The sequence below is a fragment of the Protopterus annectens genome, chromosome 8.part0 (assembly GCF_019279795.1).
Source record: "Protopterus annectens isolate FY-2018-M chromosome 8.part0, PAN1.0, whole genome shotgun sequence".
Lineage (NCBI taxonomy): Eukaryota > Metazoa > Chordata > Ceratodontiformes > Protopteridae > Protopterus > Protopterus annectens.
In genome coordinates this window covers 96,756,647-96,778,341 of record NC_056741.1, presented here as the reverse complement: position 1 = coordinate 96,778,341, position 21,695 = coordinate 96,756,647, and the positions used below count along the sequence as shown (strand labels likewise).

The following is a 21,695-nucleotide window of genomic DNA, read 5'->3' as shown; positions in this document are numbered from 1 at the left end:
AGGGACATGTTTATAGGCATACCATTTGTACTTGCAAAGTGGCAACGCCTATGCACAAAACATACCAATGAGAGCACAGTGCTGTAACATAGGCAGAGAGAGGCAATTATGGCCAACAGACAAAGCTATCAGCTGGTGGTCTGCAAGGACTGCAAAGTTATGTGGCACACAGATGGGAACTTAACATGATTGTACATAAAAGGCAGAGGTGTGACTGGCAAAGGTATGAATGATAGGGGCATATTGTTGGAGGGATACATGGGCGATATGCTGTCAGGAGCGTTAGTCTCTCCACCAAGCACAGATCATAATCTAACATCCCCAAATCAGTAGCCACCTTACATCCCAACAACTGTTATGGTACCACATGACCTTGGATCCACCCCACCCCCATGAGTGCATACCCTATATCCCCAACATGACCTCCTACCCAAACAGCAATACCCCATTACCCCTAGTTCAACACTCCCCTATCCCCACATGTACCCTAACTGAGCCCATGTACATAGCTCAGATATGTAGCAACCAAAATGCATGTCAGGTATTGTGAGACACTGGGTATGCAGTACAGGAAGAGAGAAAGCTTATCATGTCACAACAAACAAGTAATGTGTGTATACCAGGAACATGTGCATTTTTGTATCTTGGTGTGCAATGCAGTATATAGGTACAGGGACTGTCCTACTGTGACAGAGCTGTTCACCGATACATGTACATTGATTTGAATGAGGCTTATTAGCATGATATCTGCACTAGAATTTGGAAATTACACAGCAAAAGCACCCATGCCTTCAGTAGGCCTCATTATACTATTGAAAGTTGCCACATAGCAACCGAGCCATGCTGGAAGTGGATTACCTTGATTACTACAATCAAATTGATCTTACAGAAGGGAGAGAGGGAAAGATAATTTACTCATTTGTGAAGTTGTGATACTGCTTTACCTATGTGGGGTTTCATGATATCCATGAAAGTAGGGTACAGTAGTTTGTTAGTCTGTTGGGTGTAAGTGACAACAATGCCAACACTGTTTGGGGGATCGCATACAAGGTAGGGCTCACTGTCACACCAGGATAAGTGGAGGGATGGTAACTGATATTGCATGGTCATTTCAACAGACGTTACAATGGTTCTGTCCTGTTAGATTCTGCAGATACTACAGTACTACCTGTAGGAATGCCTCTCAACCTGCAGACATAGAAAATAGGAGCAAACACCACTGAAAAAAAGAAGCATCTAGAAAACTATCTGGACATTTAATTAGTACAAAATTTGAATAATAAATAGCACCTAACTTCCTGTTTCTAATAGGAATGAGGGATACTAGTGAGAAATACATTTAATAAATACAGTGGAAACATACACACATTATCAAAGAGACAGTGTAAAATCTGTAGACTAATCAACTGTATTGCAAAATTCAACCACGCAAGGTAATTTGCTTTTTGCTTTGAAAAATGGAGTTGTAGGACGTGTGCCAAATTTCTTTAAATTATTGTTGGCACTAATATGTTGGTCATGTAGTGTGGTTTCCTGTGTACTAGACAGCTTTAAATCAAGCTTGAAAATAGCGGGATACCTCCAAAAGTAGGGTCATCCTAAATCAGGCCTAAAAATAGAATTGTTGCGTCTTGCGGCTTTTCCCGGTTAAGGGTCACCACAGCGGAGCTCCGGTCCACTAATGATTGGTAGTTGATTTTTACATGTCGAGTTACCAGCCCTGACGCACAACCTTCAATGAAGGTACACCCATTCATGCATGTCTCCAAGCAAAAGATTCTCTAGCTGAGAATCGAACCGGAAAGCATCTGACTGTGAGGCAACAATGCTACCGCAGCACCACCACCGCGGGTAGGCCTAAAAATAGAATGATCCTCCAAAATAGAGAAATTTTAGGGATATGCCTATAGGCAAAGAGTGAGACTGTAACCCACTTTATGTTGATATACTAGTGTTTGGAGGTATTCCACTAGCTGATAATTACATTCACAAGTGGAGAAGTACTGTTTGGGTGACCTACGTGTGGGGTGTGGTATATCATGTGTGTATTATACTGTGGGAGTAAAATACCTGCTGTTTGTCATTATGGTGGGATTACTGATGATGTCTGTAAGTTTAGACCTGTGGGCTGTGTTTGGTAGGGAGATGAGACACGTCTAATACAGCGCAAAGGTGCGCATTAAGTGAACCTGTATTCAGTAGTCATCCAAGGTGGTACTAGTTCTCTGTTGTGTCTGTCCATGCATACATACATGTATACATAACAATTCCAATGCCTCCTCAACCCATGTACTGGAGATATTAGGGAAGTGTTTGCAATTATTGCTAAGTGGTTGGGGATTGGATCTGTACAGCTCCAGTGAGTCATCTCAGTTTTAGGTTATTGATACATTGAGTTCTGCAACAAACACACCTGAAGGGCCTCAGGGAGGACTGAGGAAGCAGTGTAGGCGATGTTCCTTCTATGGCCTATGTCACCATTGAGATCTTCTCTTTTCTACATCTGTGCCAGGGTATGGTATGCTATGTCTGTGCTACTTCCTTCACTATGTGGGGCTACTCACACACCTCTCCACATAGGATGTCTGCTTACCGTGATTGCATTCACATTAAAACGGATATCCTGTTGCAGCTTCATTTCTACCTTGGGATCCATGCACATACTCTTCTGAGTCCTACTGTGGTGAAGGATCTGTTTGCCCTGCTACTGTACACTACATATAATCACTGTATGTCATGGCCAGAGAGGTTATTAAACACTGGCAGTCATATCCTGCACTAGACCTGTGCCCCCTCTACAATAAGGGGCTGTACCAAGGTGCAAGAAAAAGTGTTGCAATCCTCCATACAGTGCATTGAACCATTATGTTTGACCATGTGGTCAATGTACATTCAGACACCAAGAACTGTCACACATGCACCTATGTTTGCACCATGGGCTCCCCACCAGATTTGTTTGTCTTTCTTACCCCTTGTGACATTGCTGATATCACACTCAGTACAGATCCCATTTGTACATATTGGTAGTCTCCAATATCTGTTATAAGGGACAATGGGTTTTTGCCAGTTCTCTCCCACTGTCTATGTAGCTGCACAGGGATATATCACATGTGACCTTCAACAACTCACATGCGTATTTCTTTGCAATCACAGATTGTAATGCACAAAGGTGAGAAACATCATTAAGGTACATGCTTCTTGCAGAGTGTGAGATCATGCCACAGGCCCTCTATCAACATGGTTGGCAGATGCCCTGTCATGAGTATACTAGCTATAGAGAACTTTCAGCAGCCAACGGGGACTTGGTGGGTGAATCCCTGTCATTATACTCCATATCATATAGCCTTCTTAGGGAAGACTTTTGTCTGACCTGTAGAGCAATCCAAGACCCAAACCTAACAAACTTGCTTCATATCTGTAAATCAAACAGGACTAGGGCTACCCATTCCAGGGACCTAAATATGGTCTGTGGCTTAAATCGGACAAGCTGGAGGAAGAGATTTATCTCCCTGCAACTGCCTTGCCTTTGGAACAGGCTACCAATTCATGTCATACAGAGCACATCTGTGACACTGTTCAAGATGAACCTGGATGAGTGGATGCGGCACTCTAAATTATTACCGTGGATAGAGCCCCAACTCTCCTGGACATGGGCAGTCATCACTAAATGCAATCTTGGGTATTAACTAGCATTATCGTGGTATTATATTAAAATGAAATGGCTAGGCTTAAAATGTCCTCCTGGTCAAGAGCCTAGTAATTTCCTATGATTCTATGATCTCCTATGATTCCTGTCATCTCGGGGAGACTACTACATCAGTTTTTTCAATACCATGCAAGAACATGTGGAGGAGCATATTTGGTTCTCATTGAACACAGAGGAGAAAATCAATACCATGCAGACATTTTATGAAATAGCTCATTTCCCTGAGGTACTAGGAGCCATTGTCTGTGCCCACATTGCCATAAAGGCCCCCTTGTGGAAAAGAGACAATGATATATCTACTGTAAGGAATTTTTCACCTGCCAGTTGGTTTATTCTACACAGTGTCTAATATAAAATGTGTCAGTGTGTCACCTAGGCAGGACCCACAATTCCAACATCTGGCACATGTCTAACTTATATCAAAGATTTGTGTAGGGTGAGTGCCCTAGTGACATATTATTGGTAATCCAGATATGCCCTGGCAGCAAGGGTAATGCCATTGCTAAGAAACCCACAGACCATGTTGGAGAATATAGTCAAAACTACCTGGTCAGAGATCAGAAACATTAATGAATATGTTCCAAATTTTTGAAGGCCTACTTCTGCTGTTTTGATATCTCCAGTAGTGCACTGCAGTACGATTCAGAAACAAGCAACAAAATATTTCCATGATTCATACTGACATTTGTTCTTGAAGTTAGATGTGCTGAAGAACAAATGGATTTGCAGTCATCAGGGGATTACCACAAAGGTGGGTGCATCATATGTCACTGTCTAAACAACCGTTCCTGATTCAAAATTATAGGCCAGATTAGACAAATAATACAGTAACAGTGATACATGTGATATTACAACCAATTATGCTATATTATGTATAGACTGGACATAGTAAGCATCAAGCACAGGCTAATCTGGTAATAAAGCACTGAGGTCATGTGTGTGTGTGTGTGTGTGTGTGTGTGTGTGGTGTGTGTGTGTGTGTGTGTGTGTGTGTGTGTGTGTGTGTGTGTGTGTGTGTGACTGATGGTGTTAGTGAGTGAGTATTCAGCTGATTGGAGTGAGCCATGAAGACTGATCAGAATATGCTGTTCTGTGCTGCGTTCTGACAGACAGGTGTAGAGTACCTGTGTGAAATATACACTACATATCCCATGAGGAGAAAGATGTAATGTGCTTTGGGTGATTATGGCATGTGAACTTCACATGTTCCTGTGTCCATAACATCCCAGTGTGCATTTTATGGAGTGGGGCTTCCCCATGGAAGTAGAATAACCATGAAAATGACAATGACCATAAAGTGCAGCCTCATGGGGTCATTTGCAATATGCAGAATCCATATGCTGGCTTTCAAAAATGCTACATAAGTGGACCAGGCCCTTTCACAGGTCATCATGCAAAGCATATACCATACCATTCAGCTGTACTATAACAGAAATGTTATTCACCTGTCCTATATGATGGCCTGGCACATACTTTGATGGTCATGGAGACACTTGTGACACTTATGACAGGAAGAGGGCCTGTATTCATGGCATTGCTGAGCACTAGTATTTTGACTTCATTTTCATCCTGTGCACAAGGGAGCTATTAGCAAGCAAGACTCTCTGTCACTGAGGAAGAAGGTGCACCCTGTGATGTTTTATCAGTGAACTGCTGTCTGGTGGCATCCTGGGAGTGATGTGTAGGTTGTATAGACATATGAGCAGTTTGCAAGGATGGGGAGGTAATATTCTTGTCACATTAGCCATGTCTAACTCTTCCACCTTGTCTCCAAACTTCCTCAAACTGTGGCCGCCATCATCATTGGGCTCTTACAGTTTATCGATGTTCTCCACAGTGGGGGACCCTGACAGCAAAACATCATTGAATATACACAAACACTTCCATGGTTATTAATACAGCTGTGTTATACACCAATGCCCTGTTTGATGGTAAAGCTATAAAAACAATGTGGCATGCAAAATCTCTAGGCCATATGCCATGTGCACACTAATACTGCTGCTGAGTCCTGTCATGTCTTAGTAACTAAATGATTACACTCGTTAGGTACATGGGTCCAAGTCAGGCAGATTATACTTCATGTTATAAAGGTTCTTAATACCCACCTGGAATATTGCCAGCTGACACCTTAGGCACAAGGTGAACTTCTGCACTAAGACAAAGTTCTCCACTGGTAAAGAGAGACCTGTTTTGCTCTCCCCAGACAGAGATGGCAGGAACTTCTCCATAGCAAAGTCTCAGTCAGTGAATACCATTCATGTCCATTTGCTCCTTTGCCAGATAGGTTGCCTTGTTACATGCATGAGCAATCATGTTGGTGATCTTATAGGTTCATAGGTTCATACTAGGCTATCTGCCCTAGGGCATTTATAAGCCTAGCCAGAATGTGTTTGGCTTTCGCCACCCATTTTAAATTTATTTTGCTATGCCCTTTTTCGAGGTTAGTATACTGTGCCTCTGTCTAACAGTGACACAGAAGTGATACTCAGGGTAAACCTACGATCTCCCATCCACTCATCAAGATTCCTCTTGAAGAGAGTCAATGAGGGACTCTGCCTAACCTGGACTGGGATTTTATTCCAGAGTGAAGGGAGCCTCTGGGTTATGAATCTGTCCCTCCAGCATGTCCTATTTATTTCAGTGCTGAGGTTCAAGTCTCTCGAGCGCGTAGCTCGATCGGATTTGGATTTTCTGAGGTGCAGCATGTCTATCATGCTTGCCTATTTCTAGGATTATGGCCACTGCCAAATAGGCTGTCTAAAGGCTCTGTCTTTCTTATCGGTGAGGATCATCCACTGGCTATGCTCACTTTGGTTCTGCAAGACAATATTAGTTTTTGCCTGGGATGACTCTTCTGTTCCTGTCTTTCTCAAACATGTTTACATGTAAATGTAATGATATACACATGTGAGCTGTCAATATGTTACCCTCCTCCAACCCACATCTCAGTACTGCGCAATAAAGTCCAATATTACCAAGGGCTGCTTTACATCTCACCACAAAGAGGTACATGTCACCTGTACAGGTGTCTGCCATTTAGTGGCAAGCAGTATGGCATGGTATGTGTGTTCCCAACACACTCCAAGTAGAATTAACCTGAAAAGTAGACACTACTGAAACAGAAGGATATTTATAGCACATTATGTGTTCTGTGCATCTATAGCCCTTGGCTGCATACATACTGCCTCCACTATAAGTTTGGATATGTAAATTCATGTCCAGTTGTACCCTGTTTGTCCCTGTAAGTGTTGCAGTGCTACAGGGCTGAGTAGTGCACGAGAAAAACATCTTATGTCATCCAACTTGCCCATGCCATACGCTATCAATGATAGCCAAACGATGCTATCTCCATGACCTTAGATTACCTGCCTTCACCTTAGGTCTTTCCCAATCTGCCCTTCTTGAAAAACAAATAAGAAAGGGTACCAGTTCCAAACACAAGTATAGCCCTTCTCTGCCGCCACTCTCACTGTCAACGTATTTCCTTTTGCATGTTGCTCTCTTGCTTATTGACTATCGTATGGCCTTATTGCAGCCCCAGTATTATGAACAAAACTGCTAGGAATTTTGCTCGAGCCACATATTATGGCACTTAATTCATAGCGTGTCATAAAGTTGTGTATACGGTGACACGTACTCACATTCATGCTGCATGAATTAGACTGCTGTTAATGAATTCTGCAGCCATAGGCACAGCACATTCCTGTATTTGATGACTATGTCATTTAGGTGAGCGGATTTACTACTCAGTTCATAGTCAAAGTGTTAAATGCCTCCTGTTTATTTAATAATTACCTTACAGCTGCATCATGATACCTGTTGTCATTTGATTAACCAAATGACAGGTTCGGATGAGAACATAGGCAAATGGATCATTTGGTCTGAGCATAAGAGTCAGCAAGGGAGAAAACAGGGTTTTATACCGATTGCCACATCACTTGCTCTAATCATGAAAGCAGTCATTCAAAATTCTACAAAGAGGTTACATGATGCTAGTCTGGAAATAGAGAATGAGGTGGGTTTTTTTCTAAAATATGTCGGTATATGCTGATTATCTGGTATTAAAAAAGACAACTTTGAATCATAAAAAGTGTTGTTATGGATATGGCTAAGACATTGATTTTGGTAAAATTAAAATTAAATAAGGCCAAAAGCAAAAGTAAATAGCATAGTGTTAGAAGAAGGTCAGTTTAAGTGGAATATTTAGATTTACTTGTCAAAATGAGATGGCATTTCCATTTTTCCCTACTATATGGGGACATGTCTTAACTGGCACACCTATACTTTGATGAAACATTCCCTGTCTAGCATCTCTTCTTTGATTTTGTTTTGAGGGGGTTTGCAAAGTCCACTCTGATGTTCTGGAGTAAGCCGTTTTTCCATACTGTAGTGTGAACATGGAGTTAGTATAAATATATTTAGGGGGTTTGGCGAGGTGAAGTACCTCACACAGGGGATACATGGCTGGCTTGCTACCTGCAGAAAATATTTTTTTTCACATTTTTATGCATTTTTTTAATTATGGTACTCAGTACTGGCAGGCCATTTGATGTAAGGTCGTTTTTACACCATTGCTGGAATTAATTAATCCCATTATGTTAATCACGTGCAAGTAAGAAAACTTTCAGTAGCTTGCTCATGTCAGTGGATCTACTGCTGTGACAGTACATTTTAAGTTCTGAACTGTATAACACTGTTGAGAATTCAAATGAACCTGCCTGGAAAGAACTGCTCATTTCTCTAAAGAATAATATCACTCCTACTTTGAGAGCAGGAGTACGTTAACGTGACTATAACTTAGTAGTAAATGTACAATAAAATAGAGACTGGTGTAGGAAACTGACATCTTATTTTCCTCTCCGAACTTCTTGCAGTACAAGGCAATAAAAAGAAGATCAGCAAAGGATGCACAAAGCCGGTAATTATCTTGAGTGTGACGGTCATCACTCTGCTGGCAGTAATTATAATCCTAATTATTTCGAGTAAGTATTCTCTTGTATCTGTTCTTTTGAATGCAATCCAATGTGTGTAAATGTTTCATATAACTGAAAAAGAAATGGAATTCTCTGAAGAAAGTAAGGATATCCTTGAAAACCATGCATTAACAATGCCAGACGTATATGGAATGATCAGAGTTCTATCATAACTTTTACTTTTATTGTTTTTTTTTTTTTTTTCATCCTTCGTTGACAGGATTAGTCCCACTAGGTAGAAGCATCGTTTCACAGGAGATCCAATGAAACTGATTACTTTTCCCATATCAGTAGGCACCCACTTTTTTGCATTCTTTTAATTTCGTTAAGTTAACATATTATAGGCAGACAAACACATACAGGTATATGTGAAAGGCATGCTGGTACAGGTTTTGGAATTACATATATAATACTATTGACCAGGTTTCAGGAAACATACACTGGCTGTGAAAGCCTAGGACAACAGTGGAAATGAAGAGCAAGTAACATTTATTTATTTAACATTTGTTTACCAGGAAAGTCCAACTTGGAGTGAAGCCAATTTTCAGCAGATGCCCAGGGAGAAACACTCCAGACACACGTCTTTGTAATGTGGGAGGAAACCGGAGTACCTGGAGAAAACCCACATGAACGCAGGGAGAACATGCAAACTCTACACAGAAGGCACCACAGCCAAGAATCGAACCACAGAACCTCTTGCTGGAGGTGACAATGCTACTGCTGCACCACTGCATTATCCAAATCAATCCAAGCAAAACATTATTTGCTATCCTTCTCTAAGTAGGGTTAGCTGTATAGCAGGAGCAGCAGCGACTCTGTTTGAAGGCTGGATGTCTTCTATCACAAGGAAGCATGGACTTACATGTATATATGAGATAAGATAATCAGTGGTGAGGCCTTTATATGCCATTTCTTTGCCCATATTGGGGATCTTGGAATAAAATATTTTTAGTTCCATGCTTTCCTCCACTGTGTTTTGGATTCCACTTAACTTTACAGTTATTTTGCTATTCAGCCAATAACTATATGACTCTAGGATGTAATAAATTAACATGCCAACATGGAATTAGCTGTAGAAAATCATTATGCTCAAAAAATGGCAACATTTTATCCTGATTCATAATTGCTATAACATGAGACCCAACCTTAACAACGCTTGGAGGGATATATAACAATTGTTAAGCACCCCCCCTTCTAAGTGTTGTTAAGGTCAGGTCTTCACTAAAGCAGACAATATAAGATAAAATAACACCAGAATGGAAACAGTAAAATCCAACACCAGGACAGTAAATTTTCAGTTAGGCGCTTTCACTCACTTTATTAACAATGAGCTTCTTCAGAACAAAGTACCTTACACTATTGGACCCTTTATAAACACTAATCAATTAAATTAATTAAGTCACATGGCATACCCAATATGATTTCGGTATAATGTACAATAATTAAATATCTAAATAATCAATTGATAACTTGTATAACTTGTTAACGTTTTCATATAAAAAAGACATATATTGTCTATAAATAAAAATAATAATAATAGTAAAAATAATAAAGTAAATATGAAAAGTATATACAAAGTCTGAGTATATGTATATATACCTAATGTATATATAAATATAGCTGTATAAATTTGTGTGTGTGTGTGTGTGTGTGTGTGTGTGTGTGTGTGTGTGTCTATGAATACACCTTACAGTTAACTACCTATTCCTAGCCAATATTAAAAAACATTTAATATTAATGGTGGCATTAAGGCCAGGAGTGTGGTCAACAATCAACATAATCTGCCATAAACTTTCTTGACACTCCTGAAAAGTCTTGTAGTCACCTATAAATAAACCTGAGTTTACCTTCTCTAACACAAAAAAAGAAAACCTCTTAAACAAGGGATACTCTGTAGCCTGAACAGCCAACGCATTAGTGCCATCTTTTTTTCTAATGGCTAAATAATGTTCATAAATTCTTTTGTTAAGAGCTATAATGGTCTTGCCAATGTAAAACTTATCACGTGTCACACTTAGCACAGTAAACAACATTGGTTGTGTTACAGGTGTAATATCCATTGGACCAAACAGTCCTTGCAATGTGTTTAAATTCAATGCTAGACATGTTGCTCATAAATCTACATTGTTTACAACGTCCCAAGAAAAACTTCCAATGGTGTGTGATGTTATATTAAAACCCACTTTTTTGCTGTTGTTCTCCAAAATTGACTTAATGTTAGTAATCTTTTTATAAGTAAAGAAAGGTCTATCCCCCACAGCCTTTATAAGTTCCAAATTCCCCACCATAACTTTCCAGTGGTCTAATAAAACTCTTCTAATGTAGACCATCTCATTACAGATGGGAATAGGAAAAGCCAAAGAAAATTTGGAAGAATCATTGTGTTGTGCGCTGATAGACACCCCCCTAGAGGTATCATCAATGCTTAAAATGGGACGGGCTGAAGTGTTCCTAAGCCCCATGACTTCCTGAATTATTTTGTTAAGCCAAACCAAATCATATCCTCTTTCAACAAAAAACTGTGTTAGTTTAACCACCTCATGCAGGAAAACAAAATGCTCACTTGTTAACCTGCTTATGCATATAAACTGGCCTTTCACTACTCTACCTTTCATGTGTGTAGGATGTAGACTGTCCTTGTGCAGATATTGATTCACAAAGGTGGTTTTCCTAAAAATCTGACTCTTAAAACTTTAAACAAAAGTGTTAAAAGTTAGATGTATGTCCAAAAAATCAATGGACTTACCAAAACCACCAACTGTGAACTTTAAAAAAGTAGTAGTCAGGTTCAGATTTTTAACAAAGTTCAAAAATAATTTATGAACATTGTTTAGCCATTAGAAAGAAAGATGGCACTAATGCATTGGCTGTTCATGCTACAGAGTGTCCCTTGTTTAAGAAGTGTTCTTTTTTTGTGTTAGATAAGGTAAACTCAGGCTTATTTATAGATGACTACAAGACTTTTCTGGAGTGTCGAGAAAGTTTATGGCAGATTATGTTGGTTGCTGACCAAACTCCTGGCCTTAATGCCACCATTAATATTAAATGTTTTTTAATATTGGCTAGGAATAGGCAGTTAACTGTAAGGTGTTTTCATACACACACACACACACACACACACACACACACACACACACACACACACACACACACACACACACACACACACACACACACACACACTAATTTATACAGCTATATTTATATATACATTAGGTATATATACGTATATATATACTTTTCTTATTTACTTTATTATTTTTACTATTATTATTATTTTTATTTATAGGCAATATATGTCTTTTTTATAAGAAAACATGTTAACAAGTTGTACAAGTTATCAATTGATTATTTAGATATTTAATTATTGTACATTATACCGAAATCCTGTTGGGTATGTCATGTGACAATTAATTTACTTGATTAGTGTTTATAAAAGGTCCAATTGTGTAAGGTACTTTGTTCTGAAGAAGCTCATTGTTAATAAAGTGAATGAAAGTGCTTAACTGCAAATTTACTGTCCTGGTGTTGGATTTTACTGTTTTCATTCTGGTGTTATTTTATCTTATTTTGTTTGAAGTTTGTTTGGTTTCCTAAAGCAGACAATGCTGACCAGAAAACACCAGAAGCAGGATATGAAATGGTTTCATTCTAGCTCCCCTTTCTGCCTGCTGTCTTCTGAAGTACACAAAATATTTTGAATTAAATGGGTCCCCTTTTACAGGGAATACATAAGACATTGAGCACTTCCCCACTGCTTTACTGTCTTTCAAAGACAGAACAACATTTTTTACTTTTTTTAATCTTACTTTTGGTTAATTTGCAGTACATGGAGAAGGTAACTCTTCATGTAGTACAAAGAATTATGAGCGGGTCAGTAGATTGTAACCCTTAATCATTTTATAACACTTGATAGTCACAGGAAGGAAAGTCACTGAGTAACCCATTACAGATGGTGAAGGGAACAAGAAAGGTAAATATAATATAAGTAAATCCGCAAGTAGCAGCATCGGCAGCCTCTCATCCCTTTTGTTTCTGGTAATACAGCAGTGTTGTTACATTAAGAACAAGCGTTTGTATTGTAGGCCAAATACGTTGTACTACTTAGGACAGTGACCAGGTCAGTGGGAATGCAGAAAGCCTTCCCTTTCTATGTATATAGATGTTCAAGTTGTGTTGTTGTTGTAAATTTAATAAAAAAAAAAATTGAAAAAAGTAAAAAGTCAAGTGAGGAAGATGTGGGTTTTGGAGATAAGGTAATGCCTGTATTGTCCATGTGTTTTTGGTAATCATATATTTCTGCAGAGATTAGATGCAATAAAGGACATAATGAAACCATGACAGGTACCCCTCATCCTATTACATGCTCTGAACCTCACTTTATGCCATAATCTCATTGCAGACTATGTAATAAGGTGACAGTGATAGCAGGAAATCTCATAAGTAGTGAAAAGAAAAGAGTCCAGCAAAGTAGCAATGGCTATCAGAGCCTAATAATGTATATATAATAGGCCTATTGATGTACAATGAACATTCCACTACAGCATCATAAAGAAGATGGACTCATTTAATTCAGAACACCAAGGCAGGTTGTTGACAGAACCATGGAGAAAAGTAAATTAGCAATGCAGTGTGCTCTGAAAATGACAGATAAGTCAGCAAGACTTTTGTTTTTGTTTTTTTTTTTTTGTTTTACATATACATTTTTTGTATTAATAAACATCAGGTTTATTTCTGCTACTACTCCTGTCTATGCAAAATAAATAAGGATGATCTGAAAATCTGGCTAAGGGAACAACCAAGCAGTAGGGTATAGTCGATAAAAGTTGTAAAAGGAGAAGGAAAAAAACCCGACTTCTTTACTTCTCCCTACTACTACTACTAATACAAAATGAATAAAAGCAGAGAAAAACTTGAACATGCAGTTTAAAGTCACAGTTGCTATTTTCAAAATGTTTTTATAAAAAAAACAAAGTAAATATTGTGGGAAGAAATAGCCAGGGAATTGTTATGGCTAGGCTTGTACAGGCCCTAGGGCTGATAGCCTAGTACCGACCTATGAACCTATTATAGAATATGTGATTTTTATTATTAAAACATTTCTTAGGCTGGTATTGTCAAGGTATACGCTACACTTCGCCAAATATAAAGTAGACAAATTTCAAACTTTTCATTTTTAAATCCCTGATGTTGAACAGTATATTGCTGTTGTAAATAAGGAATCAGTGATTATGCACGTTGTATTTGAGTGCTGGGAATCATTTCCTTTTATGAGTGATTTTCTCTTTTCTCTGCAGCTATTCAATAGTGGAATTAACGTACATGAGGCATTATACAATAAAATATAATTCATATTGTTCAATGTGCATGCTGACTGGGCAAAACAATTAGGGTGCACATTGTAAATCCAGCATTGCACACTTGAATATGTCCAGGCAGATATAGCAATTACAAAAAAATAAAATAAAAAGTTATAGTCACTATGTCCCCCAGACTACTAAGCAGATGAAACAAACCTCAGATCATGCATAGCATAAAAAACAAACTTTCACCATCCTCAAACACTAACATACATGCATAGATAAGTAAATACATACATATATATATAAATAAATGCATACTCACAGTGGGCCATTAGAAGTCCACATGCATTCTCACATAAATTGAAGGACGCATGGATACTCATTAGATTCCCCCAAAATAAAAAAAAAGTGTTAAGAGCTTCATTATACATTGTGTTTTGCTCTTCTATACAGGTATTGGAATGTACGTGCCCAATACATGTGCAGTATATAAGGAAGCCATCCAGAAAATACATTAGAAAATGAATATTAAACAAGAAGTTAGCAAGTGTACAGTCATTATTTAAAAAGATAAGTAATCTGGGGTGACTGAAATTAGTCACTTGCGATCAGTGCTCTATCTTAGTTAATAATTTATAATACATAAATAAGTACATACACATACACATAACTACATAAATAAATACATTTCAGTTTTTTTTTTCCTTCCTGTAAATGGATTTGTGTGGGGAATGCTGGCTTACCAACATTGTCCTCAACCAGGCATAAGTTATTGTTAAATTAGTAACGTGAATTTAATGGCAGAGCCCTTTACATGAAGAGTGATGTTGATTGAGCTGAAGTTATTGAGCTAAACTTTTGACCACCTTTTTGTGTTCTGCTGAAGCTTCAGAGATTAAAACTTGATGGAGCCTAAGGGGACCTAGTGGTATCCTTATTCGGTGTGGATGGGAAGAAAAGCGCCCCTGTGATATGTAGAGTTTGGCTTAGGAATATCATCTGCACTGATTTCCACTGAAGTGATACAGCATCACATCCAGGCTGATCTGATAGCAATTTGTGTTATTTTTTGGTGATGTGGACACAATGAATATGTTCCAGTTAATGCAGGCTGTGAAAACTTCAACTTTGCACATATACTTCAGGTTCCAATGAATATTTCTGTCTTGGATGGAGGAGTTTGTCTATGGACTTTCAGCTTTTCATTATACCTTTTATATAGTTCCTACAGAAATACTTTTAGAAAATATGCTTCATGTCTGGAACAGTTAATGCATTATTCTGGACTTGTATAGATAGAAACAGCAAGAGAACAACTTCCAATGGCCACTGGACATTACATATTACGTCCATGCAGTGACTGATATTTGGCAATAAATCAGAAGGACTGCAACCGACTGACAAAGATTGTCCAATACAGTGTGTGACAGAAGAATGCCAAAGAAACTGAAAACGATGGTGTGAAAAATAGAGGTGTGACTAGTGTTACTGTATGGTACAGAAGCTAAGGCAGTGAAGGCAGAGCTGTTGACCAAGCAAGAGATGATAGAAGTGAAGTGCCTGAAATGGGTGGCAGCATGCACAATGTGGGACAGAGGAAGAAACGAAGGGAACTCAACAAGCACAACTGGTCGAAGAGCTGCCTATTGAAAATGAAAACAAAAATGAAAGACACTTTTATCCCATAGGGAAGGTACTATTATCCCATAGGGAAACATACTGGCAAATTTTGTTAGAATCTAATAGATTTCCTGGGCTTAATGATTCTGTGTCCATTATTCCATATTTAAAGCTCAAATCTGACAGAATTTGAAATATTTATTTACTATACATTAACATAGATCTGGTATATAATAACAGCAAGTATTTTGTAAAATCTTAGATATACGAATATGTATATATGCACAACACTATTGCCTCCTTTGTTTTAATATGCTTGGGTTTTATGGTTGTTTTTTAAAAAAAATTTTTTAGTATACATGAAAATGAATAGGATTTTATGACATTTATTGTGTGGCTTTAAATGTGACTAATTATTTAATTGGGAGTCAAGTGTGTAATTATTTTAGTATTTAAACCTGTGTGATTTACTGAGTCTTTGTCTGATGAAGTCATATGCTTGTGTGTAAAATTGTGTGGCGTTAAAGTCAATAAACTGCTGTTTTGTGGATTTGAGCATTGGAGCCTTATTGTGAGCTGTTTTGAGTGATATCGTATCACTATTTCTTCAGGTGGAGTTTGCCTACTGGACTGCCGTTTTTGTTTGTTAAAAATGAAAGACAGTGTTTTTACAGGTGGGTAAGCCTTCCCTGCATTTTCCCTATGGGGGGATGTCACCCCACATCCTCTGCTAATTATAAAACTCTGAGATCGCACTACAGTGGTGAAAGAACAAATTCACAAACCCAGACTCTACTGAGATCTCAAAAAGAAAAGAAAAAAAGCCTGTACATTCATTCAGCTGCTTTTTGATCAGCTGTCCAAGCTTTTTTGTTTCATTTGACAAGTTGTCCTGTGACAACTTGTATGTAACTCAAATGATGACAACAGAGCAGAAGAGAAAGTCAAAGAGACAAGAGTATAATACTCCAGGCACATGCTCCAGAAAGAAGATGATGATTTGGTGAAGAAGATTCAGCAAAAAGTTGGATGACTTGCATAACAGAAGGCCTATGTCAGTCAAGAAGAAGGTTGGAGAGGTGCATTGAATCAAGAGAGATGGAAACAGTTGATGCAATACTCTGTCCCCATGTAGAAAAATGGGAAAAAAAGTTGTTGATGATAATGAATGAAAATTATCATTCACAGTGTGGCTGAAAGGATGAATGTCTGCTCAGCATAACAGTAGTTCTCAGGGTCACTACATGTTATGAATCAGACTCAGAAAAATTCTGAAAGGTTGGAGACATAAGAAAGACAAAAAGGGGTAAATCAGTCATATTATTTTGTATTATTTCTTTGGGTAACCAGATTGTCTTTCTAGTTTTATATCCGTTACAGAGAATATGAAGCAAAAAACTTCACAGGGCCTTAGATATATGACGAACAATCTTGTAACAACTGGAAGAAATGGTTAGTGAAGAATGTGCTTTTTAGTAATCACAATACTAATGAGATACATAAGTAAAATAAGGTAAATGTATAATCATCTTACAAAGAGTACGCTTATTTGTTACTGCTATTATAAACACTACCAAGAGTACAGCTAAGGATTTTAAAACTGAATGAATAGTCACAATTTTCTTTAGTAACCTAAGCTTTGACCACTAGGTAGCTACAGTAGGTAAGGAAATGTTTCTGTGTGGCGCAACGTATAAGTAAAGGCACGGCCTGAAGATCAAAGGAAGTCATAGTGCTGTTGTAGCTGGCCCTCATCATGCCCATAATCAAGTATAGTGTTCTTCTACATGTACTTAACCAGACACGTATACCAACTGGAGTTCCCCCAGTGGTTTTGCACTAAAAAAATACAAAGTGTAAGACATATATCATATGCAGACCCACTATAGGCCCTATCCCTTTACTCCGTCTCAAATCGTTTATCGAGAGGGGACTTATGCATGACCTACAAGGCATTCTATGATCCAGCCCTGATGAAAATTGTACATATTCACAAAAAAAAAAGTATACAAGGGCAACACTTTCCATAGACCTGAACCTTATTTGTGACTTTAATAGAACTTGCTGGAGAGGCAGATTCATATCTCAAAGGCTACCTTGTCTAGGGAATAAACTTCCCATCTTCATAAAACAAAGCACATCCCTCACTATCTTCAAAAAGAATTTGGATAAATGGATGGGGAACCATAAATTCACTCCAGGGGTACTGTCCATGTCCCTTACATATTTATCTTCTAATCTTATTTTAATATAACCTAGATGAGGTTTATATAATTAACCTTGTGTTCTAAGTGGGCATTTCAGTATATACGTTTTTTGTTGGACAGTGAATTTTTTAAAAATGCTGATGTCATGAATGCTAATTAAATGGTCTGATGAATCGAGATTATACTTGTGAAAGTGTTTACCAGTTTGTTGCTATGTTCCAGTAAAAGTTTTATGCCATTTTATCACTGAAGGAGTTCTTTTCACTGAATTTTATGAATGTAGCCTTTGGCCGTGTTTTGGACATTGCACTCTATTATGTTTATTATTTTTATAACATTATAGTTTTGTTGCATGAAGTTTTAAAACACGATTGGACACATAATCATATGTTCCAGGGTCTTCCATACCATTTAAACAGTTGGTATTCAAGCTACAATACAAGACATTGTTCAAGTAAGAATTAAAATGAATAATTTCCCACAAAGACCCCCATTCATTAGTTGTTTATATATATATATGCAACCACTAAAGTGACACCAAAATGAATAATTCCCCCAACACCCTCTTCAATAGTCCATATATGCACAACCACTCAAATTTATTTATTTATTTATTTCAGTTTGATTACCGGGGAGGTCCACTGGGTGTTGGTAGCCCGCTTTCAGTGGAGGCCCGGGGAGAAAAGCTCCAAAACAAGGAATTATTACAGTTCAAATATTTTGATTACAAGGTAATATAAATGTACATGCAAAGTTTTAGGAACTGTGAAATACAAAAAATAATTTCAATGAACATACAAAGTCATAGGCACTCAGAATTACAAATAATGAGGTAGTTACATAGGGAATATAAATGAGCATGCAAAGTCATAGGCACTCTGAAATTACAAAAATAGTTACAAAGAACATTCATAGTCATAGGCAGTCTGAATTACAAATATCAGGTAGTTTCAATTTTGTTTTGGGAGAAAGGCGACCCATGATGAGTATTGTTTTACTATGTAGTTCGCTAGGTGTAATACCTTTAGAAGGAAACAGGAAGAAGAACAGGAGGGGGTCAGTCAGGGGCAAATGGAGTAGAAAGTTTAGGGTTTGTAGCCTGAAGAGTGCAAATATGAATAATTTCCCCAAAAGATGTTTGCTCATGTATATACATGCACTTTTACTGACAGTCTGACATCACAATGAATCATTTTCATCAAAGATCTTTTCACTAATTTGTCTGTGTGTGCACAAGGACTAAAATGAAACATTTCCTCCCAATGGCCCCTTGTCCATGTATGTACAAGCACTCAAAGCATGCTAAAATAAATCATTTCCCCTAATGACCCTTTCAGTAATTTGTCCATTATGTATGCAAATGCACTCAAATGATACCAGAATGAATAGTTCCCCCTACAAACTTTTCAGTAGTTTGCCCATGTATGCACAAGAATACTAGTAAGCAACCTCCCCCCACTTACTTGTTGTTCTTTTTTTCTACCTTGTCAGTCTTTCTTATTGAGGCCCCACACACCAAAATGCGGCTGCTGCTGTTGATCCATCAGGGTCTGACCCCCAGCAGTTGAAACAATCAATGGAACAGAGCAACTGCCAGGCAGCAACAACAAGTCCTTAACAACTGTTTTTAAATGCACTCAGAGTGAGCGATTTCAATTGCTAAAGAATATATCACTTAGCTGACTGTGAATGACAAAGATGTAGCCAAAGAGACTGCATTTATTGAACTGCAGCCACTCCCTCTACTTAGGCAGCAATCACAGGTCTTCATGGGGTTTTGCCTAAGCAAGATGACACAAGCGGGGGTCAGAGGCAAGCAGTAGTGTGTCTGACATCCGTTTAAGATGCATGTGCTGCCATTTCCCTTAAAGGGGGAAAAAGATATGATTTAAATAATATATATATATATATATATATATATATATATATATATATATATATATATATGTGTCAAAGGAAAATAAAACTTCAAAATTATCACTACACGGCAGGTTTAGGTTAAGGCACTTTAATCTTGCAGCAAGGAGACAAAAACGTGCTAATACAGAGTTTGTCTAACTAAAATCAGGAAGTAAGATTATCTTTATACATTCTTTAACAAGACATTGCCTACCAAGCTGACGTAACAGATCACAAGTGTTAACATCATTACTTTATAGCAGCTTTTTGACCATGATTTTTTGCTTGCACTATCAATTTTATGAAAAACTTCCTAAGAAAAACAACGTGACCTTGGTGACCACCGGTAAGATACAACTTTCCACTATGTTATGTTACCATTCAAGGTACTATAGCTAATGCGAGCACAAAGCAAGTACAGATTCTTTAAGCAGTCTTTTGCCTGATGTATCTCTTCTTTTCCGCAGCTGTGCATCTTTTTATAACACAAACAGAGCTGATTGCTTATATTCAATCATATTATAGAAAACACAGTATTGTTTTATTCATACACTATTCATTCATTTTCCTGACCTAGCAGATAATCACCTGCTTTTCAGTACATTTCCAAAAGGCATAACATAAATTTTGCTGTGCTAGCAAATACTAGGTCAGGGTGCATCCTGCAATTTCAGAAAGCATACTGCAGTTTGAAAAAGCATCTTATAATTTCATACAAAATTAAGCTGTACATAAAATAGAATGAAATGTGTTAACGCTTTTAATAAGCACTAAACATATATATTAATACATATTTCTCTAACATTTCCCCCCTGTTAATACTTTTTATTCTATTTTCAAAAGCATAAACAGTTTGCTTCTTCTACTAACCTCTTCAATTTCGGATTTGCAGTTAAGAGAGTCATTTAGTTTAGACTTATGAAAGCATTTCAGTTTTCAACAACTCTTTAATTTCAGTACTTTCATACAAAGTCTCAGAAATTGACATGTCTATAAAATCTTTGATTAACTTTTTCATGCAGGGAATACCACAACAGATGCATGCTCCTAATAGGAGTAATTCCACACAAATGGCAATCAGGATGTTCATTAGGATGGAACCTCACCCCCCCCAAACAAATTCTGGAAAAAGTTCGTCAGAAAGGTTGGGCCTGGTTTGATCATGGTTGACACTTGCTGGATCACCTCAAGATGGTCGTTTATCTCATGCTGGTTGTCAGGAATATACAAACAGCATTCTTCTTTGATTAAAGCACACATACCATCTCTCGCGCTAGGGTGAAGTCGAGAGCCATGCGGTTTTGAAGCACCACAGTTCTCATAGCGTTTAGTTCATCAGTCATTCATTCGAGAGCAGAAAAAGTTGCATTGCTCATAACTTCAAGAAGTTTGGACAGTTTTCTCAGCTCCCAAATCGATTTTACTGCGCCATATTCAGGGGCTATGCCTGCCCATGATATAATAGTGTCACTCAAATCCATGTGTGTTAGTATATCTTTGTTTTTCATGGAATTATGGTTTCTCCATCCTGCTTCGATTCGTCCCACTGGATTCTCGGGTCTCTTGATTGGATTTCCAGGTTTACTGCTGACCTCTCTGACGTTTTGAATTTTTCCTCGAGGCAAAGCTGCAGTGTGTCATATGGCCGGAACCAGGTACCCCAAAAAACAACTGCCGGACCAATTCTCAGGTAGCCATTTGTATGCCATTTTCCCACAAACAAAATAACAATTCTCTACTTTAGTATTGATATATGCTTGCCCTGCATGAAACATTTTTTTATCACAGGATTATGCTGTATTTCACTAACAGTTTTTTGCATTTTTTCAAGATATGAGTCATAGTTTGTATTACAAATAGTTTCTGCCTTATTAGTCTTGATATAACATTTATAAGAAACAGTCACATTGGAATTGCTCCAACCCATCTGAATAGTGTCATTTTTATAAAAACATACAATTCCTTTTTGTGTAACAGGTTGGTACAA

At 37.9% G+C, this 21,695-nt stretch overlaps 1 protein-coding gene across 2 annotated transcripts in view; it reads left to right on the top strand.

Annotated features, from left to right (window-relative positions):
* LOC122808668 (C-type lectin domain family 4 member E-like) overlaps positions 1 to 21,695 on the top strand; it is a 555,751-nt gene that overhangs the window by 74,074 nt on the left and 459,982 nt on the right. For both annotated transcript variants that reach the window (XM_044079645.1, XM_044079644.1), the window contains exon 2: positions 8,581 to 8,688. In XM_044079645.1, coding sequence (XP_043935580.1) covers positions 8,581 to 8,688 — 108 coding nt within the window. The remainder of the gene's footprint in view (positions 1 to 8,580; positions 8,689 to 21,695) is intronic.